Source organism: Lutjanus erythropterus, chromosome 15 (assembly GCF_056507025.1).
Source record: "Lutjanus erythropterus isolate fLutEry1 chromosome 15, fLutEry1.hap2, whole genome shotgun sequence".
Taxonomy (NCBI): Eukaryota; Metazoa; Chordata; class Actinopteri; order Lutjaniformes; family Lutjanidae; genus Lutjanus; species Lutjanus erythropterus.
Genome location: NC_139331.1, coordinates 23,970,008 through 23,995,111, shown reverse-complemented (window position 1 = coordinate 23,995,111; position 25,104 = coordinate 23,970,008). Strand labels below are relative to the sequence as shown.

The 25,104-nt window shown below is 39.2% G+C and overlaps 3 protein-coding genes across 4 annotated transcripts; 2 read left to right on the top strand and 1 right to left on the bottom strand.

Annotated features, from left to right (window-relative positions):
* Positions 1-1,249: 1,249 nt before the first annotated feature.
* Positions 1,250-10,929, bottom strand: matn3a (matrilin 3a). Of its 2 annotated transcripts, XM_084737723.1 has the most exons (7): positions 10,644-10,929; positions 7,302-7,817; positions 4,199-4,774; positions 3,113-3,238; positions 2,227-2,324; positions 1,955-2,025; positions 1,250-1,861 (listed from the first exon to the last, which is right to left on the bottom strand). In XM_084737723.1, exons 1-6 carry the CDS (start codon positions 10,810-10,812, stop codon positions 1,969-1,971), a joined length of 1,542 nt encoding a protein of 513 aa, XP_084593849.1. In that variant the 5' UTR covers positions 10,813-10,929; the 3' UTR covers positions 1,250-1,861; positions 1,955-1,968. The 2 variants fall into 2 exon arrangements, with proteins under 2 accessions (XP_084593849.1, XP_084593848.1); XM_084737722.1 differs by lacking the exon at positions 7,302-7,817 and having other exon boundaries at positions 10,644-10,914.
* Positions 10,930-12,008: 1,079 nt separating this feature from the next.
* ttc32 (tetratricopeptide repeat domain 32) lies at positions 12,009-13,889 on the top strand. Its single transcript, XM_084737724.1, has 3 exons — positions 12,009-12,139; positions 12,343-12,509; positions 13,682-13,889. The coding sequence occupies exons 1-3, from the start codon at positions 12,024-12,026 to the stop codon at positions 13,807-13,809; spliced, it is 411 nt and encodes a 136-aa protein (XP_084593850.1). The 5' UTR covers positions 12,009-12,023; the 3' UTR covers positions 13,810-13,889.
* A 798-nt stretch (positions 13,890-14,687) lies between these two features.
* On the top strand, positions 14,688-23,819 carry LOC146314452 (uncharacterized). Its single transcript, XM_084736962.1, has 21 exons — positions 14,688-15,264; positions 15,343-15,419; positions 15,505-15,600; positions 15,703-15,827; positions 17,441-17,584; positions 17,662-17,742; positions 17,830-17,994; positions 18,072-18,168; positions 18,852-19,069; positions 19,157-19,313; positions 19,389-19,597; positions 19,690-19,807; positions 20,629-20,828; positions 20,899-21,013; positions 21,088-21,257; positions 22,034-22,140; positions 22,244-22,374; positions 22,501-22,690; positions 23,260-23,401; positions 23,500-23,629; positions 23,727-23,819. The coding sequence occupies exons 1-21, from the start codon at positions 15,245-15,247 to the stop codon at positions 23,807-23,809; spliced, it is 2,775 nt and encodes a 924-aa protein (XP_084593088.1). The 5' UTR covers positions 14,688-15,244; the 3' UTR covers positions 23,810-23,819.
* The last annotated feature ends 1,285 nt before the right edge of the window (positions 23,820-25,104 follow it).

The following is a 25,104-nucleotide window of genomic DNA, read 5'->3' as shown; positions in this document are numbered from 1 at the left end:
TTGGGGTACCAGAAGCCAACTGAATTTCAGGAATTCTCTCCTTGGCGGCACCATTACATATATGGTATTAAAGTTTACAGTTATGTAAGAGAAATGGATATAATGCCTCTTTTGTGTCCACAGAGACCAATTTTAGAGAGTGACATGTTGATTCTTGCAGATACTTCTATTATATAACACCAACTGACTTGACAGAACTCATCATAAGTCAAAAGTTCTGCACTAGAAAATACACATTTACAATTGTTGGGTAATGTATTTGTAAGAAAAAGTTACAGTCCTTAACAATCCTGAATCAAACTAAGCCATGTTTTACTTTTTATGGTCAGCACTTTTTAAATAATAGCTATATTCAGTGTACAGCTCCAGTTCCATAAAAGTTCAGACGCTGTGTCAAACATAAATAAAAACAGAATGCAATGATTTGCAAATCATTTTCGACTTGTATTGAATTCAGTCTAAAGATGTTTGATGTTCAAACTGTTTTTCTTTTTTTTTTTGTAAATATGGACTCACTCTGAATTTCATGTCTCCAACACTTTGATTTTTTAAGTTGGGACAGCAACAACAAAAGACTGGGAAAATTTGTGGAATGTCCAGAAACACCTATTTGGAAAATTCAACAGGCAAACAGGCTAATTGGAAACAGGCGGTTGTATGAGTCAGCATTAAAGAGGCATCTTAGAAAAGCTCATTCTCATCACTTTGAGGTAAAACTGTGTGGGCAAATAGTCCAACAGTTGAACAATATTTCTCAACACAAAACTACAGCATTTATGGATGGATTTCACCATCTACAATCCATAATATCATTAAAAAAATTAATAGAATGTGATGAATCTCTGGACATTAGGGGGAAGGCTGAAAAACATTGAATTGAAGCCAACATTGAATACTCATGACCTTTGACCCCTCAGGCAGCTGCAATAAAAAAAAACCCTGTAATTATTATTATTATCCTATTTGTACTGTATTCAATTTAATATAGGTCAATGTTTTTGCAAATCATTGCATCCTGTTTTTATTTCCATTTCACATAACATCCCAACTTTTTTAGGATAGGGGTTGAATATGACCATATATTTGTTTTCAGTGTTAGTGGCGGACTCCACCATTTTCCTTAATATATTTTAGCATTTTATTTACAGTGTATTTTAATTATAATTTCATTGATATCAATGTCACTTGTCAGGATCATGTTGGAAGGTGTGATTTAAGAACTTAACATGAAAACGCATGTGCAACAACCTCCTTTGTGATTATTTTATTGTCCAATTTGTCTGTTTGGTTACATTTATAAAATTTATGTCATTTTATAATATTCAAAGACATAAAAGATTAACATTTATCATCCATACTACATAATACATCAAGAAACAATAAAAGTTCTGATCTGTAAACTATTGTAAAAGAGATACTATAAAGAAAATGTGTAAAAGTATTTAATATAGAAAACAATTTCATGGTTGAATGCTATAGAGCATAAAGTCATTTTTCTATTAAAATCTGTTACTAAGTAAATCCAATTTGCCATTTTCATAAAAACTATATACAGTATGCAACTTTGTACAAACAGGACACAAAACACACATAATTCAGTACAAGAGAAACAATGAAAATATTTGTTTTCGTTAGTTATTACATCACAATATGTTCATATAGGTGTAAGTAGCTTTTACAGCAGTTTCAAAACATTGCATGTAATGTTCATAAAAAATCCCAGATCAACTCCACAACAGTCCGTAACTTAAGGGATGTCACTTCATGAATCACAGCTTCACTCGACGTGTGGCTGATGTCCATACAGCAGTTCTGGGAGGTTTGACGGCAGGAAACACATGTCCACAGCAGCGAGCTGTCTCTGCAGAAAGTAAATAAACAAAAGGTCAAACTGTGCAATGGGCGGGAGGCTTTTACAATAAATCACCACAGAGAACAAGCTGTCAACACCTACCACTGTGTCCAGCTTTAAGCACGGCCCACCGTGTTCTCCAGACGCTCTATTCTCCCAGACACATCGGCTAGTGAGAACAGTCAAGGAAACTCTTTCACAGGCACAATTAAAAAGAGACATGATGGTCATATTGGTCTCTTTAACATATACAGGGCACACTGTTTAAACTATGTGCCAGCAGGTAGAAATAAGCAGCCTTCACCTCAGTGAAATGTGCTGCGGAGAATGTTTATAATAAAAGGTCTTCCATCTGAAACAACAGGAAGGATATGCTTGGCTGTGAGCTGCTGGATGGCGGCCTGCGTCTGCTTCTGGAAAACCAGTCTGGCTTCACATTTACAGGGATCCTCCTTTACCTCCACCTTCACCTCTTCACCAGGAGAAAGAAAATTTCACATCAGTTTAACAGATCGTGTAGAGAGAGAAAAAGCACACAGAACACCAACAATTTTTTTCCCTACTAGGCTGCTATGGCTCGAATAAATAGAGACACACTGACTGGATCGCACTAACAAAGACTGATTTTTGAACCTTACTGAAGCATTGTTTAAATTCAAATTATTTTGCACCAAACTTTTAAACTAACTTAAAACTAAGAAAGATAAAATTAAAACCCTGTTTGGTTTTTACAGGTTTTCTCAATCTCATTTTAATTCTGTTGCACCAAAACTTTAGACTCTAATTTAAATTGTGTTCAGTACTAACTTCAAACTTAACATTTAAAATGACTGCCTTTTTCAGATGGATTGAGCAAAGCAATCACTTTCACCTCAGTTCATCTATTAAAACAGTCTGGATTTAATCATTTTAAACCGAGTTGTGCTAAATTCTGATCAGAACTAATCTTTGTTGGTGCAAGTCAATCTTAAAGATAAATACTTAATATATAAAATATTTAAATGTATTAATTTACCATTGCCATTTTACCACGAATTATAGTGACTCAATTCTATAATATTACCCGATAATTGTCCAACAAATCCTACAGTCAACAGTGAATTATAGTCAGGAATTATGCAGCAGTTGGTTGTGATGTTGTGAAGCCCTGCTTAGAAGCCAAACATAATCAATGCATATTGCCTTTAAAGCATTTATATCACATACATATCAAAGCAAAGTGTCACATTTGCTGCAGGGATCCATACAGCTGGTTCTTACGTTTCAGGGAACATGTTTTCTTGTCCGTATTCAAGATATAACCATCCCGGCACTGGCAGTAATAGGAGGCATTGCTGTTGACACATATGTGATCGCAGTCATGTCCCATGGCACAGGGGTCCACACCTAGAATAAGCCGGGATTAAGGGATGGCGCTGTCAAGACGGCAGCATGGATACAGTTTCATGTGCTAGTATACAGTTTACTATATTGAAGTAGTTTGTGTTAGGTAAGGTAGTGCTCTGCAGGCTGCAAAAATCAATTAAACCATTTGATCATTATCAGAATCTCTTTCTAATGGAGGATCTGCCAACAAAAAGAAGTAAAATAAATTGTCTAATATTCAATTTGTGATATAGGCTTTGTTTGTACAAGTTTAATAAAAATGACTTCTTAGTTTGTACTTGACCACATGTCACTTGCGGTGTAAAAGTTGGTCCATTCTTACACCTTCACCACATCTCAGCCAAGGTCATTTGCGAACTGCTTAGGTTCACTGTGTGTTGGACAACACAGGTAAAATCACAGAACCCTGAAGTACAACAGTAAAGACAATTACATGGACAAATGAGTTCATAAGTAACAGGACAAGAAAAAATATCAGACAGAAACAACGAGAAAACGTACAAGTTTACAGCAGAACCTCATTTGTTCAAATCTTTTAAATTCTTGTGCAACAAAATCAGTAAAAATCTATAATATTAGATAGACTATAGAACAAAAGTCCTATAGGAAGAATCCTTATTTCTAAGAGTGCATAATGACGCTTTGATTGTGACTAAAAATCACCATATACATTTTTTGTTTTTAAAAAATAAGCTCAAAGTTTAGGGCTGCATAGCCCCAAGACTTTACATCGGTTTAATGTATGCAAGCAGATTCTAGTGCCGACATCTGCAGTCCATGTGGGGATTGAGAGCATCTGGTATTTTCCGTCATGATTTCAGAGTTTATAATTCACCTATAACACAGGGAATGACTCACAGTCTGCAACAAAACCCCCTGTAGACTGTAGGTGCCCCTTACTGAGGAACTAGAACCAGGGTTAATGGTGGGAAAAGGGTCTTGCGGGTCTCTTTGTCCTACCACACAGCGTCTCCCTGAACTTGGAGGTGAGTTTCTCGATGACGCCATAGGTCTCCACATAGAAGACGTGGTCTTCCAGAGGGATGCTGGCCATCAGCTGCAGGGAGCGCATGTCAGCGCGGTCCACCCCGACAGCGTAGATCTCGATGCCTGATGCCCGAGCCGCAGCAGACACCTCCTCCACCTGGTCCTGAGGTCTCCCGTCCGTCACAATGATGGCCACCTTGGAGATGTTCCTGGAGCGAGGTCGGGCTCCAGACTGCTCAGTGAAGGCTTCGTTCACCGCGGTTTTGATGGCGAGGCCGGTCATGGTGCCGGCCGCCAGGGGCTCGATGCGGGAGATGGCTTTCTTCATGTCGGGTTTGTTGAAGTGGTCTTTGAGCAGGAACTCGATCTTGACCGTGCTGGCGTAGTTGACCACAGCCACTCTGGTGGCGTCAGTGCCCACGTCCAACGTGTCGACCATGTCAGCCAGGAATATTTTCACCTTCTCAAACTCACCAGGACGCACACTGCGAGAGCTGTCAATGATGAAGACCAGGTCCAAAGGACGGCTCCTGCACTGATTGTCTGTCTCTGGTGATCAACCAAACCACGGCAGGATTAAGTCCATTTAAAAACCCAGATCATCACTCAGAGAAACAGTCAAGCATGTTGATTAAACAGCCACAGTGAGAGTGACACTGTTAACAATGAGGGACAAAACACAGGGATGCACAATATACGTTCCCATGGTAACAAGAGGAAATTGTGCATCAGTGCAGTGGTTCAGGTGAAATGATATAGTATGCCATAATTCATACTGTATCATTTCAGTGTTTCAACAGTCCATCAGAGACGTATCATGGGACATATCCTTTGTCTCATTTCCCTGAATGAAAAGGATGTTTGATGTCCACACATAAAAAGTGACAACAACACCTAAAGATGGAGAGTTAGAAGTCCTGCCTGTCCATTCACATACACATATACTAAACTACATTTCAGCAGTTTAGTGTCAGATCCTCTCTGCTTTTTTCAAAGCAAAAATACTGACTCAGATTTTTTTACAGACACTATTATCTTTTTTTAAACTTCAAATACACATTTCAAAGTGGCACTTTTTTTTAAGCTTTTTTCAGACATCTTAATCACTGTCCACATCTCTCATTTTGTCATTAATTCAAACAGGAAGATTAATAAATTATTTTGTCACCTACCACTAAAATATATCATCATAATATCACTTTTAAATTGAAATGACACCTGCTTTTAAGGAATAATTAGAATACCTATTTTTGGAAATACACTTATTTGCCTTCTTGCCGAGAGTTCGATGAAAAGATAAACACCACTCTTATATCGGTATGTTAAACATGCCAGAAGATGATTAACTTAGCTTAGCATAAAAAATATGAAAAGGGGGAAAACTCTAGCCTGAATCTCGACTTCCTGCCAGCATCTCTAAAGCTCACTAACTGACATATTATTAACACAACTGTACAAAAGCTGAAGTGTAAACATGACACGTTGTGATTGCACAAGGGGTTATGTGCTTTTTCTAGTAGTAACTTCCTGCAGTTTCCGCTGGTTGTCTGGCAACCTCACGGTGTAAACCAGGAACTTATTGCGACAGGCTGAGGTAGCCCTCCCTGTTCAGCCACAACATATCATTTTTACATTTCGATGTATAGATTAAATATGACAAAATGAAATATGAAATATAACATTTCTTTAAATGGGTTAGATTAGACGGGTCATGTTTGTGTGTGATCTTGTCCACAGCTAGTCTTGCATATTACTCGACCAATCAGCCTAATATATTTTGTGCACATTTATGACTGTATGCTCAAGGACATCTCATGGTTGCGGTGATTCACAATTTTTGAAAAACCTTCAAAAACTTATCTAAAGCTTATATATATACCCAATACTAACTCCTGACTCCTCACTCCTTTTAACCAGCCACTAGGTGCTATTAGGCACTGGTCATCAACTGCTAGACTAAAACAAGGCTTACCCACTAGCACTGTTGGGGAAAATAAACTGTAATACATTAGTAAGAAAAAAATGTTAATTACAGTTCAGTCACTTAATCAAAACGTTTTATGATTATATAGAGGTTATATCTAAATATTCTTGTCGGGTTGCCTGGCAAAGCTCTGCACTCTACTAAGAGCACCCTTCTAGTTTAACCTTTAAAAAAAACTAAAACAAAACTGGTAGTCTCTTAAGATACATTACATCCTTTACAAGATAGACCAGGCCAAAATGGCAGCACAAGATAAACCAGTGGTTTTCAAAGTGTGACCACCAGGGAATTTAAAAAAAATAAATCCAATTATCATGAATTATTATAAAATATCATTTCTAATAATATCAAACTCAAAATCCTTTTGGCCATGCCCATCTTGCTACTTGCCTGCCAGGCAGAACATCATTCATCATGTCATAAGCTGTCAGTGTTAACTTGGACTGCTGCCTGCCAGGAAGCTGCTGGGCTCCTTAAATTTAGTGCAAACTCACAAAAAGGACATGTTTTTGAAAAGAGAAAGACCTGACAAACAGAGTAACAGCCCAGCTGGCAAATGATCAGCTGAAAAACATCCAAGTAAAAAAGATTTACCGCAGCACGTAAGAATGTCTACAAGTGCCACAAATAAGCTCTCTGCTTTGACACCCTTTCAAATGAAAGACTATCTAAACTTCAGCATCACTTCAAACAAAAGCACCCACAGAAGCTGAAAAAAACAGTTGACTTGGGGTTTTTAAGGGCATTTTGCAAAAGCAGGGCCCGGCCATAAACCGATGCTATCTGGGGAGTCTTGGCATGGAAAAGTATGAGAACACTTTATGCTAAACTACGCTAACTGTCTGCAACTGCAGGTTTATATTTAACAGAGTCATGAAACTGGTGTCAATCTTCTCATCTCACTTTCAGAAAGACAGAGAATAAGTATGTTTCACAAAATGTCTGTTTACTCCTTTAAATAAAATGACGTGTGCATTAAGTGGCGTTGGCATGTTTCTATTCTGTCTCGAAGCGAAATAAACAGATCTGACCTGGAAAGAATTGAGGAGGGTTGGTTGGGATGGAAAGGAAACCTGACTGGTAATATTCTACCTGTCTCCACAGCACTGACGGTGGTGATGAAGCCGCTTTGGGTACTGACCGGTAGCGTCACAGGAGGAGTGGTGGTCTCCACTGGCGCCATAGTGGTCACCACCACTGGCAGGACGGTTGTCAGCGGTGCCACTGTAGTTGCTGGCGGAGTTGGCGGCAGAGTTGGCAGCACTGTTGGCTCTGGTAGAGTTGGTGGAAGTGTAGGGAGGAGTACCACAGGTGTTGTTGGTACCGTTGGGTCTGACTTTGTTGGGCATGGACCTTTCATTTTGTAAGGGAACGGGCCTTTGATCTTGTGATGGGGGTGATGAACTACTGGTGGAGATAGACCTTTGTATATGTGATGCATTTGTGGCCCTTTGAATCTGTGGTGATAGGGCGGCAGAGGGACTGAGGGTCTGTGGTAAGTCACAGGAGGAGGTAGAGGAAAAGGTCGATACACTACCGGTGGAGGGATCCGTGGTGGCTGGTAGTGGTAGTGATACCCTCCTCTATACGTGTAATCACTTCTGTGAACTACAGGGCCACCAGAAAGGAAAAGTGATAGAAAACATTAGTAGGTTGAAAGTACAGGACAGATGTGTCAGTTGACATTGTACAAGTACAACCCAAGATACAAAAAAGTTGGGATTCTGTGTAAAACATAAATAAAAACAAAATGCAATGATTTGCAAATACTTTTTGACCTATATTCAACTGAATACGATACAAAGACAAGACATTTTATGTTCAAGCTGATTAACTTTATTGCTTTTTGTAAATATACACTCGTTCTGACTTTAATACATGTTACAAAAAACACTGTGATGCATCACATTTTCTTTCAGCAACACTCAGGAAGTGTTTGGGAAGTGAGGACACTAATTGTTGGGAGTTTTTAAAGTGAAGTTGTTTCTTATTCTTGCAGTGCTCAACAGTCCAGGGTCTCTGCTGTCATAGTTTTTGCTTCACAATGCATCACACGTTTTCAGTGGGAGACAGGTCTTGGCTGCAGGCAGGTCAGTCTAGTACCTGAACACTTTTACTACAAAGCCACACTGTTGTAACACATGCAGGATGTGTCTTGACACGGTCTTGCTGAAATAAGCAGGGACGTCTCTGAAAAAGACATCACCTGGATGGGTGCAAATGTTGCTCCAAAACCTGTACGTATACCTTTCAGCATTAATGGGGCCTTCACAGATGTAACAGTTACCCACGATGCTGTGGGCAATAACACACCCCTGTACCATCACAGATGCTGGCTTCACAAGTTAGTGCTGGTAACAACAGAGGACAAGACGTCCATGATTTCCAAAAACAATCTGAAATGTGGACTCAGCATGCTGTTACACTTTGCATCAGTCCATCTCAGATGAGCTCAGGCCCAGAGAAGTCTGCAGAGTTTCTGGATGTTGTTGATGGCTTTCTCTTTGTAGGCGGAGTCTTAACTTGCATTTGTAGATGCAGAGACAAACTGTTTACTGACAACAGTTTTCAAGTGTTCCTGAGCCCATGTAGTATCCTTTACACAATTATGTGGGTTTTAAGGCAGTTTTCCTTGCAGGGCTGCCTGAGGGGTCAAAGGTCAGGGGCATTCAGTGTTGGTTTTTGGCCTTGTCCCTTCAGTGCAGAGATTTCTCTGGATTCTGTGAATATTTTAATGATATTATGAATTGTAGATGGTGAAATCTCTTTTGTGTTGAGAAATGTTGTTCTTAAACTGTTGGACTATTTATTCACACAGATTGGAACATTAAATATTTTGTCTTTGCAATGTATGTCATTTAATATAAGTGAAAAAGTATTTGCAAATCATTATATTATGTTTTTATTTACATTTTACATAACTTTTCAACTTTTCTGGTGCTGGGGTTGTAGGTTGTAGAGACATATACAACAACAGACAAATTATTAGTCGAAGCATGAGTGTAAGTTCAGCCACCTGGTTTGTTTGTTTACAACAAGCTGGGATGATCCCGAATAGTGCTTGTGAAACACCCAGTCAAGAATTTCAGATTTCATGCATTTTCTGTTTAAGAAAAGGATTAAATCTTGTTGTAATAACTTAGTTAGATTACATTTTTGAGAGGTGAAATATCTAGCCTTACTAGGCCATGTCTAACAGTTAATATTTTATTTTAATCTAATAACAATGGTGGGAATCTGCAAGAAAAACAATTTGCATTATTTTTATTTAAACAAATCATAACTAGAGACAAGTACTTGTAGTTTACTTTAGTCCATTTTATGCATTTATATATCTACTTCACTACATTTGAGAGGGAAATGTACTTTTTACTCCACTATATTATTGCAAAGTAACATTTTACCCACAGAAACAATGATGAGCTCATATAATATGATGCCTTTTTTTAAATTACCAAACAGTATATGAAGAAGTTAAAGTGAGCTCCACCTGGACTGAGCACAACATTAAAACGCTGCTCACACATACTGCAAATATTCCAATAATCTGCTATACTGGTACTGCAACAGGAAATGGACTTGTTCTGCAGAAAAAATGGTCCCTGTGAATGATTTACAGCTGGTCAAGGTGGAGCTGGGTTTAAACACTTTATATACTATTAGTCAGTTAAGTGCAGTGGTTTTCAACCCAGGGGTCGTGCCCCTCCAATGGGTCACAAGATTAATATGTGCAGTCATGATAAATGACACAAAAAGTTATCCTATGCAAATTTGTATTCATATTTCAGTCTGAGCTCCTTGGGCCTAAAATAAATATTATATTTAAAAAAATTCAAGTGAGTCTGATTAAGCAGATGGAATGTAGGAGACTCAAACTGAATGAAAAAATGTTAATTGTTTATTAAAACAACAAACTACTTCCAATCTAGGATTACAAAGGTTCGTTGTTTTTTCTGTACTTTTGGACAAAATGTTTATTTTCCAATTATGAAAAATATGGTAACGTAATGAAAAAAGGTGCACATTAAAATACCCACTTTTACGCGTCAGACAGAGGAAATGTGCATGTTTAAATGTGCAGCCCCTTTACACTTTACTTATTTCATCTCTGGCCCTTCTGCACAAAAGTAATTGAACTGGCCTGTTTTATAGTTTATTTTTAGCAACAGGCCTACATGGTATTTTGAAAGCTTTTCATTTGCTTTGTCAAGTAAAATCTTTATTTAGAGACAGTAACCACGGCTGACCAATAAAATCACAGAGAAAAAGTATTTCTCACTGAAATGTAGTGATGTATAAATACTAGGTAATGTAAAGAAGTGTGTAAGTATGCTAACTCAAACTGTTCATATTGGACTACTAGAGTTCTTCCATTATTACTGGAAAGATGAAACTGTAAAGTAAAAAAGTAACATAATTCTCAGTAAGACTTACTTGCAGGATTGAGGGTCCTGTGCGGTGGTCGGCCATTATTTCTGGTCTGTGCGTAGCTTTGAGCGGCTATGACCTGAGGGTCCCCCGCACTGAGGTGATGATATGTGGCCTGAACATCAGACAGCAGCAGTGAAGCGCAGTACAACAGGCTCCACAGTAAAGACTTCATCGTATCTGCCTGCAGAGGGTCCTCCGGTGGTCTGTCTGTCCGCTGTCTGCTCTCTCTGTTTCTGAGGGTCCTGCTCAGCTCAGCGGGGGTCTGACCGACCGCCTCCACGTATGAGGGGCCTCTCAGGCCAACACGTCAAACTCACTGCCCAATCCAAAGGTGGGACATGACCTGCAGGCCACTGTAAAGACTGTATGGACGGAGGACGTATAGAAAACCAGTCAAACATCTGTCCTTGGCTGTAACCACGGCTTTCACAGACAGAGGTCATGAGTCTCCCAAACGCACCAATTTCCGCTGCAATTAATTTGGTGTTCGGTAAGACTTCCAATAAAATATTTTTATGTTATAAATTAATATTTAAAAGTAAATCCTCATTTACATATTTGGAGGCAGTTCAGAAAGACATGTACATAAAATAGAGGAGTAAATAAGTTTGAAGAAATAATTAGGGGAGACTCAAAGGGGAAAATAATACAGAACAAAAATGTAAAAAAAAAAAAAAAAAGAATACATTAATGAATAAAATGGAAAAATGAGAAAGTAAATAAATATTGGAATTATCAAACATAAACAAACGCAGAAGCAAATTAAAACAGAAATATTATTTTATTTCTGTTTCTACTGGTTACATTTATTTATGCCCATACTTTTTAAAAATATAATTTTGGTGCATTGAATAGAGTATTAATCTATTTATTGTGACATTTGTTATTTATTTATTTTATTTTTATTATTATTATTATTATTATTATTTTGGCAGTTATGGTCCTCCACAGTTTGAAAGCCTTTCCTCACTGTCAGAAATATTTGGTGGATAAATGCTCAAGCTTGCAGACCTATTTATTTGTTATTTCTACAAGTCGTAAAATTAAACGTCTAAAAATAAAATTATGTGAATTATGTAAAAAGAATGTACCCCGAGTATCACTCCAAATTCACCAAACAAATAAATATAATGCTTTTTGTTCATAGATTTTTGTCGGCTGACGGTAATCTGAGTCGTATCTAGAAGGGAACCCTTGATTTGTGAAACTCCCGCGAGATTTGTCAGGGCTGTTTCCATACTGCTAATAGTCACTCGCGAGATCTTTCGCAGGTCTGGAGTTCCCTTCCAGGCCAGTACTTGAACGCACTAAGACACGATTGGACGTCGTCTCGCTTAACGTCACATCCGCAGTTGAAAAACACGACAACACGGACTCGAACTCATGGAAGAAGATAAATCACAAATACTTGAACATGCTCACTCTGAGTTTAAAGGGCGCAATTTTGCACAGGCAGAAAAATTGTACACGACATTTATCTCGTCCTGCTTACAGGCCAGGTACTGGTTATTTGTTTTTGGCGAAGTTAAACCTGCTAACGGTCAGCTTCTGTAACGAACTGGTGTTACACCACATTCTGTTACCCGTTAAATTCTGTGACCTCACGTTAACGTTACTGTGAATTCTGTCTGTCTTTCTTCGCTGTCACCTAATGGCATTGATAGTTATTTAAGTCACCTTTAACCGTGTTATATTTCCACAGGGAATGTGAAGCTAGCGATTTGGCCACAGCGTATAACAACCGCGGACAGATAAAATACCTCCGGGTGGATTTTCATGAAGCCATGGAGGACTACACCTCCGCAATACAGAGTGACAGCTGCTTTGCAATACCTTTCTACAACAGAGGACTCATCCACTATAGACTAGGTGAGGATACATAAACAGTATTTGTGTCAAAAGTCCACAGTGACACTAGTCCATACCTGTGACCCCGCCCACCCCACTGAAGAGTAACGAGTTGACAGTTCAGACTGATATCAGGTTACAGTGACACTGTAGACAACTATCTGCCATGTTCAAACCTGTCAAAGCAAAGTGACTTCCGCTCAGGACCTGCTTCAAAATAAATGTCAAATTCATAATTTGTTGCATTTTTTTGTTTTGTTTTTTTTTTGTTTAATTCAACTTCAAAAGGAAAGTACAACTGTATATAAGGAGGAATCTATAGCAAATAAAATGAAGCTTGTTTGGTGCAAAGACAATTACAAATCCATATTAGACAACATGTACACACTCACTGAATTGTTTGGTCAGTGTGAAAATAGTTTTACGTGTGACAGTATTCTTTGCTGTCCATAGATAGGGGTGGGCTAATGATTTTCAAACATTAGCCCTAATTTGTATTAAAATACTCAAATTTGATATATTTTTATTTCATATTCAGACATTCTCTTTTATTCAACTCCATGATATTTTAGTTTAGTCCAGTTAAGTCTTCATATATACATGTATGCTTGAAGAAAAAGAGCGTGAAAACATTCAATATACAATATGATGCAGTGGAAATAAAAAGAGTAGCCTATAAAGATGAACAGAGAACTCAGGTTAGAGTGGATTATCATGGTCTGAAAGGTCGGGATAAGATTTCTATAGGAGTTCTTGATCAAACACATCAGAAAAACTGAGAAAAAAAAACTGTGAGCCAACATGTGAAAAAACTTTATTCCGTGTATATTTTGTAAAATAAAAACATGAGTTACCATCATAACTTTTTCTCAAGCTTCATGTTGTACAATACCTCTGGATTTTATTCAAAATGTATATTGACAGTTTCCTTGCAGTAGCTGACCAGACAGTCACCCAGCTGTCTTTTAATATAGATTAGAGATTAGATACATCTTTAAAATCAATTATTGATTAGTTGTAAGGTTGTTTGTGTGTGGAGGCAATTTGGTGTGTTCATTCCTGAGACACTAGATGGAGCTGTGTGTGCGCTTGTGCTCATGCTGCCTAGAAAACAGAACTGCTGACTCCTATCAAGCCAGTCTGGCAGTATATTACAAATCATAAACTTAAACATTTCTTTTATTATCTTACAGGATTTTTCGATGATGCCAAGAGTGACTTCCAGCAAGCATTAAAGCTCAATCCAGGTTTTGAAGATGCCAAAGTGAGTCTGCAGCAGACACTCCTGGACCAGCAGCACAAGATAAATAGGGGATATTGACAACCTCATAAACTACAGAGTACATAATTTATTAATCCTGAAATCTGGAAAGATGTTCATTCTGTCAGTTGCTGGCAATTTACTGAAATTTCACAGCCGCTGTGGAACAAAATTGAGATGCCATTATTTTAGTTATATAATTCAAGACATCAGCATAAAGATGGATGTAAAAGTGAAGCAAAAAAAAACAACAAAAAAACAATCTGCACAATCAATGTTATTGCTGAAAAAGGAAGCGGACATTCCACTGGATCAGGGGCAACACGCATCTGGATTTTTGATAAGAGCATTGATAACTCCTTTCCTGCACTGACTCAAGACTCTTCCAGTTGGAAAATTTGTATTTAATGGCCTCATAAATGAAAGTATATCATTGTATAAGCCTGTGAGTGGACAGTCCAGACTGATCGACCCCAGCGCTCCAAGTAAAATGATGACCTTGGGTTTTACTGTCGGTAATAAAGACACTGGCGTACAGTGATGATCTCTCAGCTGCAAAGGAAGAAACAGGTTTTGTGTCTTAAAGGGATAGTTTGGACCTTTTGAAGTGGGGTTTTGTAAGGTACTTATCCATAGTCAAGTATATTACCTACAGAAGATGGCGGTCGACATGCCCCCAGAGTAGCAGCAGAGTACTGGTATAGGAAGCTAAGTAATGTACTGCAGTGGACAGGTTCAGCAGCAGCAGCATGTGTTTTAGCCACCGTAAAAAAAGGCCCACCTAAAAAATCAATATCAGTTTTTTTAAATTTATGTTTTTTCTTTAGAAAACTGTTTTGTTTTTCATGACACAGAGAATGACAAAGAAAAGCAGCAAATCATCACATTTAAGAAGCTGGAACCAGCAAATTGTTGACATATTTGCTTAACAAAAATAACTGAACTGATTAATTGATTATTAAAATAGCTGGCAAATAATTCACTTTTGTTTGATTAATGGACTAATCATTGCAGCTATTGTGCCACATACAACCCTACTTAAAAACAATCTGAACTATCCCCTTAAACTGCAGGTGATGTATGGTTTCAATGAAAGGTACTCTTCTTAGATTCTTTGAACCACATGGATTACTTGAATTAAAAAAATAGATATGTCTGATGTCAAGCACAAATGTATATATGTTTCTAATCATGAACAATAAATTATTTTTACCACTCTACTGATTGAAGTGTATTTATTCTGCACATGTACAGATTTTTCAGTCTTTGCATGAGAAACTGGATCTGATGTGGGTGAAGAAGCTCTGATGAGCCTCACCTGTGTGTTGTGATTATCTGATATATAACACAGCTGCTGGAGGCTCAGTAAAGCAGTCAGCTCCGTCACTTCAGACTTGGTTAGTTTGGTGGGGGCTTGCTGGGGTTTCAGTGCCAAATTCTGATAGTGATTGGATTCCTGTAGTGTTTTTTGGTTTGGCTGCACTCAGACGGCAACATGAGGAGGCTTGAGAACATGTGAGTTTATTTTCTTGTTTCTTTTTTGATGACTTGTTAGCTGTTAATGTTTCTAAATGATGTGTTCACGTGTTTCAGTTTGTTATGGCACTTGATGGCTGCAGTAATCATCTTGGGTCAAGCAAGGCCAAATGTGAAGCTCAACTCGCAGTCAAGTAAGCCTTCATTCAGTCAGACGAAAGCACTTTTATATCACGTTTTTATGTCACTCTGTGTCCTCACAAGCCTTTTCTTTTACAGACGGTGGTTTAAGGTCGCAGTGTGCGGGGAATCTCATGAAGCTGTCGTTGGACAAGGCTCTAGCAGTGGGGAACCAGCTTGAGGTGGACGCCATCAGTGAGTATAAAATCTGCTAATGATGAGCACATTGGCTCATCACTGGGATGAGTGATCACTGTCATGTCTTTGCCTTTTTTTTTTGTTCCCCCTGTCCTCCAGATGGCACAGAGCACATTGTGTTAACACCCAGCCTGGCTGCTCAGTGTGGATACAGCATGGAGTCTGACCCGTGGGGAAACACCAGAATCTATACGTCTCTGCTGTCCTGCTATGTGGACAACAAAGTATGTTGAGCCAAATACAGTTGACAGCATTTTTCCAGTGATGAAGCACTTGCTATGGTCTGGTACAAGTCTCTAATTTTGTTATAAATAGCACATTAAAAACATGGAAGAGAATTGAAAATATATTATGTGTGCAACTTAGTATACCTAGGAACACAGAGCTTTGGAATAATCGGTCAATAACAGTTCAAAATGTGGAGCTTAACTGGGTTTCTTGGAGCATAAGAGGAATTAAATTTATGATATAATTATGCATAACAAGGTACAATCATTTACTGAACTCCAAAATAAATTTACATTGACAAATCAAGAATGTTTTAGATATTTACAGCTAAAAACCTTTTGAGCTCCTTTTGTCTAAAGAGGTGGAAAAAAGGAAAAAAAAAAAAAAAAAACTTTGTAAATTATATAATATGCTACTGATGGAACAATCAAACAAACTAGAAGTTTAGGGTTAGCTGAAACAAGATGGAAGGAATGTTTTACCTTACTAACAGCATCACTACAAATGAAAATCTCTGGTTAATACAATATAAATTAATGACAAGAATATATTACACTAGAGACAAAATTGGGCAAAAGTTTTATCCAAATTCCTCTGATCCCTTATGCATTCCTTCTGGTCTTGTACAAAAGTGAACAGTGTGGAATGAAATCCAAGACTGGATATCTATTACATGTAAAACAAAAATAATTATTTCAGTTCAACTCAGCATTTTTCAATATGCTGAAAAAATAAGATGCCCTTTGGGATGGCAGATTATGTTCTCTTATTTTAAAACACTGGAGAAAAAAAAAAACAGAAGCTCCCGCTCTACAGATCTGGAAAGATTAGATGAGATATTATTTGTCAATAGAAAAGACATTGTCTGAGGATAACAACAAACTTAAGCAATTCACCAAGGTTTGGGGACATGTTGCTTTATAAGATTGAAAACAAAAATGACTGGTGGCAGAGAGGACAAGGGGACTCTGGAGTTCAAGGGCATAGAACTAATGTGAGTTGTGTCTTTGTGTGTGTTTGAATGTTGTGGGGGTGAGTGAATTGGAATGAGAGGAATGTGAATAGCAGGTAGGAATGAAAGTCTTGTCTTGTATTTTATATTTTGTGCATATAAATGTATGGAGGAAGTGATGTTTTTGGGTTGCATGACACCATTCAAGGATAGGACATGTTATGGAAAACACGTTTAAAGGTATTATTAGTTTTGTGGCTAAAAGATGAAGTAAAACCTCATGGTGTACAGTATGAAATCAATAAAGATAATTATAAAAAAAATTGACAACTACCATCTGTCTGCATAATCTGTGCTTTTCTATTTTAGGGGAGGTAACTTCACTGAAATTTTTAGCTTGATTGAAAATGGCCCATTCCTATGTTGAAATGACTATACAAAGTATAGTAACTCTTTACTTTGTAGCGTGTCAAAGAGCTGGAAAAATCTCCAGAGTGTGGTCCTAAACCAAAGGATCCTCAAACTGGAGAAACCAGAATAATGAAGAAAAATAAATTTGCCTTGTTTTCAGCTCTTAAAATTGACTCTTCATACCAAAATCTTTACAACGCAAAATTTCCTGCAGCTGCGAATTTAAGGTTGTGCCTTAATTTGTAGGAAGATACAACCTTTAACATTGGCCTGAGACTCAGGATGTACAGCCAGAGTCCATCAGATGTCGTCAGTCATGATGTGATGGAGACATGCAGCTACTCTCGGTGGGCCTCCAGAGAGATTCTCTGCGACAGGAACTACATGGAAGTAAGTCTCTTTACATTGATGGCCCTACCATCTTGTTTGTATCATTTATGGCCTCACACAAGTGTTTCCCATTTTAGGTGTCAAACCACATGGCTACACCTGATGCACCAGCTGGAGCTACGGGTCAGGAAGACTCAAAGACAAACAGCATTCCTGATGTAAGCCTTTTAAATTTTTGTTTTTACAGTTTACTTAATGCCACTCTGCACTGTTTGGCATCAAGTTTTTTCCCCCACTCTTTGCAGGCCTCTGGGGCAGATCATGGTATCTGGAAGATGACATTTTACACTCCAGAACCAGTGTCAATGGTGCTGAGGGAGGCTGAACAGGCTGGATATGGTGCCATGACGACCTTGAACCGCCTGGTTATGCGAAGCCCATACAATACAGCAGAGACTTATTCAGAGGATGTAAGGAACACACTTCAATCTCCAGTGTTAATTTCTTTTCCTCCTCTCTGTAAGTGGCATTAAATCCTTTTCTTTAGGTGGCTGGAGTCCCCATGGAGGTTTTCCGGGTGAGCGCTTACTACAAGGCACCACATGGTCTGAGTGTGGTGAACTTGGCAGCTGCTTGTCCCACAGGTAAGTCTCATGGCTCTCTAGATTTCACAGTAAACCTCCGCCTCAGCTCCCCTGCTGTGTGAGTCCCTCTGGGTTCAGTTACAGGTTTGATCAGTGTAGCATTAGCTAGCAAGCTAGGTAGACTAACTAGCTAGTTTAGCTTGAAATTCTAAATTAGGGTCTTCAGTTGCAAATAATTATTTAGAAATCACTCATTTGGGAGGAGAAGTTTGTTTTGTCAGGGTCTGTGTCTACATTTTTCACTGAATCCACTCTGAATTGCCTACAATTGGTTCAAAATGCAGCTGCCAGGCTAGTTGTTCCACATTACCTCTTTATTGCATCCCTCCAATGGTTTCCTGTAAAATACAGAATGAACAACAAGATTGATTACATAAGGCACTGACCTCACCCAGTTACATTTCCAATCACCTCCCCCCTCACCCACTTTCATCAAATCTCAGCCTTAATTTAAAGAAAAGGTGGCTGGACCTTTACTGTTTTGGCCCCAGTTCTCTGGAGCCACTGTACTCAGATTTGCTGAATCTTTGGACTGTTAAACAGTGTCATGTTCTAATTTGTATATTTAATTTTTATATAGTGTGAAGCGTGTTTTACTGTCTTTAAAGTGCTATAAACAAAGCTGTGCTTGCATAACTATTTGTTGCACAGCCCAAGTCAACGGTTACTTTTATCGTCAACAGGTGGCGTCCTCTTCACTGAGGATGTAATCTCTTGGCATGTGCCTCGCCGTGTGACCCCTCTGATCGATGGCAGCTTTAAAATTGTAGAAATGCACATGGGTATCAACGGGCAGAGGCTGGATAAATCTCAGATGGCCACACGGGGGTACACACTATCCACCTCAGACTTCCATATCATCATCGAGATCCCATTGGGCTCACCTGATGGCTACTACAAGGTGGGGAAGTCTCTCTAGATTTGATATGCAAGACTCTGGTCACTGGTCCATTTGCATGTTTTATTAAAACGCCATGAATAATTGCAGAGCCATGCCCCAGATTACCAGTACCACATCACGTACACTGTGGAGCCTATGCTTGAGGTGCTGTGGAGGGCAGATAACACCCAAGATGACACCAGATACAAGGTCTTATTCCCCATTACCACCCCTCTGATGCCTCGACCACCCCACGCCCAAGACTGTAAGAACTATCTTTGGTAGAGTCTAGAAAATCAGTTTTCTGGAAAAGGTGTTAATCTGCCGTTCTGCTCCTCAGATACTGTCCCAGAGGACCGGCTGTTCAGTGTTCATGTGGGGACCTTCCTTCATGATGTGGAGCTGAGGAACATCACCTTCTCCACCGGTGTTCTCACTGTGGAGGAGTGCAGGTCCAAAGGTTTCAGTGTCCAGGAGCACAGCTTCCCCAACGGCACCAAGAGCTTCTCTCTACAAGTGCCCTTTGATGACGATGTCGTCCTCAAACATGTATGTGAAATGGTGCCTATATATGCAAAATGTCCATTTATACCAGCTGAAGTGTTTTCAGTGAAATTACTTAGAAATTTTAATATTTACAGAATCCCGAACCCCTGGTTACATCCTACTTCATCCCTCTGATCTTTGGGTTCAGCATCCAGCCTGAAGAGACTCCGTTTGCCTTCCCAGTGGACCTGCAAGCTTCTCTGCAGGATGTTGGTGAGATCATCTTGGTTTTGTTCAGTTTTTCACAATATCCTGTTTATACACTACAAGCCCCAATAGTTCTTAGTATAAGTCATGGTGGTTTTTCTCGGTGTAAACACTGAACCATGATGGTTAGTATTCAGTCCTACATCCTTGCAGAGACGATATGTGAAACTATGACTTATCACTGAAAATGATGTAAAATGAAATCAGATTTGTAGAGTTGATGGTTCAATTGAATATCTTAAGTAGGGGTCAGCAACTTTACTATCAGGACCCATTTTTGTGCAAAAATGGAACCATAACTGGCAAAGGGGGAGGGAGACTCATGACTAGCCACTGGCAAAATTTAGAGGAAAAGGCACTAAACTGGAGATGGAGGCTTTCTTATCACTGCATAGGCTACACATGTTTACACTTGGAGAATGTAAGGATCACTTTAGGCCTACAACAAGTGAAATTTAAAATGTTAATGAATAAGGAACTGTTCTTCACTTCCATTTAATTTTTGTCAGGATGGCAAGGAGAGGGGCAAAAGAGCTACACATGGCTCCAGAGCTGCAGGTCCTAAACCCCTGGGCTTATTGAACAGGATTTCTCAAGTACAGTTAGCCAAATTGAAATAAACTAGTTGATCTTGGGTTAAGTGTTATGAGTTTTGTAAACCAAACGGCTTACACAACTTTTGTGCCCTAAATCTTTTAAGTTGAATCAGCTCAAATTGTTTACAGTGTAACAGCTGCTTTTCATTATTAAGCATGAAACTACCAACAATAATCCCACCCAGAGGAAATGGCTAGACAGCCAAATGATTACTTTCTTCTTGCCTTTAGTGCTACCCACCGTCACTGGCACCTGTGATCAGAACCAGTTTTACATCAGCGTGACATACGGGAATCAAGGCAGCAATTTTGAGACCATGGTTGGACCTCGACAGCTGACACCTGAGCTGGCTAACGGCTACAACTTCCAAGAAAACAGCACACACTACAGCCTCATAGTGCCATACAATGCTGATGACACAGCATTTGAGGTTTGTCAAGAGACTGTAAACTGTAGCCATAAGTAATCTGCATTGGATAACTTAACTTCCTGTCTTATAGCTGATCACCTCAGACTCAGTCAGAGCCAGACTCGACCTGCTTCTGTTTGATCCCAACAACAACTGGGTCCTGGCTGATCTCTACCTCGCCTGCAACTTCCCCCTGACAACTACTAGTAAGAAGTAAGTCATTTTTCTGCTGCTTGCATTATAAGACATTTTTGTGAGCCGTTGTCTCCTCTCCCCTCAGGGTGTTACCCCAACGGAACAATGACTGCTGTGGCTGTGAAGGTGGAATCGGTGCCCAATCTCATCCCCAGCTGGCTGACTCTGAGGGACCAGTCCTGCAAACCAGTGTTAAGTGACGATCGCTTTGCATATTTCTCATTCAGTGTCGATTCCTGTGGGACCACCAGAACTGTAAGTTTATTTTTTTTATTTTCATGGCTTTACAAGATGCAGACAGTGTTTGTACTGAAAGGGAAAGTAATGAAATGTTCAAACTTCAGGTTGTTTTCAGCTCTGTCAAAATGTTCTGCCTCCTCTCCTGGGTTTGGCCAGTAAAAGGTCAAAGGTGGTAAAAGTGCACACTTTCTTGATTCAAGTAGAAGTACAGATACTTTGGTAAAGTACTGATTTACCTTCTTTATACAAGTGAAAGTACAGGCTCTGAAACGTGCTCAAAAGTAGCCCTCTGAAGGACATTTTTGCATTGAAATATGGAACAGCACAGTAAAGTGAAATAAGTGTAAGTTGGGGAAAGAATCTGCAACGAGGCAACAAAAATAAAAAAAAATCCCTTCAAATGCATTAAACTGGCATCACAAGCCTGTTTTAAAAAACGTAGATGGAGGTGTGTAGAGCCAGATGTATCACAAAGTCACTGTTAATGGCAAGCAATGGCTTATTGTGACACCATTAATTTAATAACGGTCATTTATGGGCATTCCTTTTGGCTGGATGGATCTGATTTTCCTTAAGTACATCCTTTACGTCCTTGTAGATGGGACAGCAAAACCAATTTGAACTTGATTTTCAGTTTCACCCAGCTCATTCAACAAATTGAACTTCATTCTCAATTTCACCTAAGGCCAGCAAAACAAAGTGTCCTCATCTAAAGTGGCATTAAACCTGCTGGTCTCGGGGATAATGTCAATGTGCCTTTTTAAAAAGTGTTTTAATGTCACCTGTCTTAGTTCTTCGACCACTACATGCTGTATGAAAATGAGATCGGCTTGTACTATAACAGCCACAACGGCAACAAAGGAGCAGCCTACACGTCGCCAATTGATCCTGATTACAGGTAGAAAGACTCATCCTGTATTTTATCCTGATGGTACTGTCCAATCAGTGACCACAACTTAATGCATGCTCTTTTTTTCTTTTTTTTTAACTCTCTTCCGTAGGCAAACCATTTCCTGCTACTACGTGGTGAATGAGACTCAGACTGTCTCCTTTGGTTATAAACCAAGAAGCACCGAGCCCACAGCAGAGATCGGCTCAGGGCAGCTGATGATGCAAATGAGGCTAGCCCAAGGTGAGGATACTTTTACTGGATGGACATCCCTCAAGTCTGTGTTGTATAGGAAATGCATTAAATGCACACTTAGTGTCTGTGTGGTCAGTCCCCCCTCCCCCCTCTAATGGGTCTCTTCTCCTCCAGATCCATCATATGAGCTCTTCTACCAGGCAGAAGACTATCCTGTGGTGCAGTTTCTGAGGCAGCCTCTGTACTTTGAGGTGGAGCTGATGCAGTCTACTGACCCACACCTGGAGCTCATCCTGGAGAACTGTTGGGCCACCCTTCATCAGGACAGAACATCTCTGCCCAGCTGGGACGTAATTGTGGACAGGTAGATGATCTGAAACAAACCCCCTTTTTAAAAAGATTTTTAAAACTATCTCAAACTTTGACAAAAGCCATTTAAAGTAGTCTAAATTAATCTGTTACTACCCAACCCTGTAAAGCTCAAGTGACAATTCAGGTTTATGTAGTGGAATTACAAAAGTGAGTGACAATAATCAGCCCAGATTACAGTTGACAATGTTACTCATGTACACTTTCAGTGACCACTTGATTATTTCATTAGTATCCCCATTCGCTGCAACCAGTGCAGTACAACAGCCATTCATCCTAGGGTTTACACCAAATGCTTGCGTAGAAGGAGCTGTAAGAGTTTGCTAATGCTAGCAGCAGGAAATGGCAATTTATTACATACAGAAAGAGGAATATCTGCTGAAAAGGTTCTTAAAGTCATAAAAATGCAAGTACCCAAGTGTAAATACTTGTAATAAAATACTTTTGAATAGGGATGCACTGACATTAGACATGCATTTGTGGTTTTTATTTGTGCTGTCACAAAAAAGTGTCAGTTTCATGGTTTGAAATGCTGCTAAAATACACATTTTCTTCTTCCACTAGCTGCGAGAACCGTGATGACAGCTATGTGACCATCTTCCATCCTGTTGCAAGTGACGCCAGGGTTGCAGTCCCGTCCCACGTCAAACGCTTCTCTATAAAGATGTTCACCTTCACCAAGGATGAAGAGGTTCTGAAAGATGAGGTGAGAAAAAAAAAAAAGACTTGAGCATCCACAATGAGGTGCCTGCTTGGGACAGCTGCATGTAACCCTGCATGATGAATCCTTCTGTCTGTCCACAGATTTATGTCCACTGTGATGCAGTGATTTGTGACACAAACAGCCAAGCAGACGGTGCCTGCAGAGGCCAGTGTGTAGATCCTACAGGCATGAGTAACTCCAGACATCATGGGATTAAAGGAGTAAAAAGGGGTAAGAGTGTGATTGGATGTGAAAGTATGAACTGAAACACTTTTATTCAAAATGATCTACACCATTATGTGGTGTTTATCTTTACTTGTATTTTCAGAACAAAGAAGTACAGACTCCATGCACCAAAGACAGCTCTCATCTGGACCCATTCTTCTATTAAATCCTCAGTCAAACCTCTGAATAAACAAAGTTTCTTAAAACTTTTCCTGTCTAATGTTTTGAATATGTCTGAAGGTCATGCTGTAGTCAGTTGCAGTGAATTTTGGCATAGTCATGGACTGATTAACTTTTTGTACTTTGTCCCTCTTTTGGGGAGCTCCTGCAGATTGGCTACATCCACAATAGGTGACTTTGGACAAACAATTTATAAAATGTCTTCTAGCAGCCAAATGCATTTGTCTGTATACTGGAGGATTAATGTGGCCAAGATATGATTCGCTACAGAAGTTGTGCACCTGAACACTAAGTCTCATGCATTTGACTTTTGAAAATCTGAATTCTGGTCTCATTATCTTAACATCTAGGTTGCGATGCAGAAAACTCTAGGCAGTTGTGGACCTACAACTTTTTGACTTCTGTCAGTGTTCAGCTGTGTAGATTATGTTGCAGGGTTTTCTTATCTGCTATATCTCCAATGTAGGTGAATGGAATTTCAATTTTATTTGAAATCTCAGACTGTCTGTTCAGAGAAGTCAGGATTATCCAAAGAAACCAGGAAACAGTTTCTACTGAAAATACTTTCTTCCAAAAAATGGTCTCAAAGAAGTCTGAATAATCTAAAGTAATAGGATGTTGCTAAATACAGGTTTTAAACTATAAAGATATAGTTGAGGCCATTTTAGAATCAATAGGCATTTTGTGCGAAGGGGAGTGAGAACTTTATCAGGTTTTCTGTTATTTGTATTACTCAGTTCTCCTTTAACATGAAAAAAAGTTTGAAGAGATCAAATTTCAGGTTTTACTCTTCAATTATGGTGTGAAATATTTTGAAAGATCCAGCATTTAGGATTCTTTTTGCCTTTGAAATGACAGGAAAGGGGTACAGAGAGAGGAAGGGTGACATGCAGCAAATGGGCTGCAGGCAGGAATCAGACTGGCAGCTGCTGCAAAGGGACTGACAGCCTCAATGTGGTGCTCAACCAACTGAGCTACAGGGGCACCCTGAAAGATCCAGCTCTTGGCTAATAAACCTTGTAATCATGAGGTTGGTCCATTATATTAAATATACATGTTGACTGTCAGATGGAAAATCTGATTTCCTCTGCTAGAATTTCTTAAGACTTGTCATTTCTTCAGCACATTTGTGTCAAGTTAGAACAGCTGGAAGCCCTGAGATTCATAAACTGATCCTAACAGACAATATTTTAACATTGAGTATGAAATACACATTAAGACCAGAATTATCCTCACTTCTGCATAACTTTTGCCTAAGTCTTCCTCTGCAGAGCTCATCTAATCCTACTGCACTTCACACA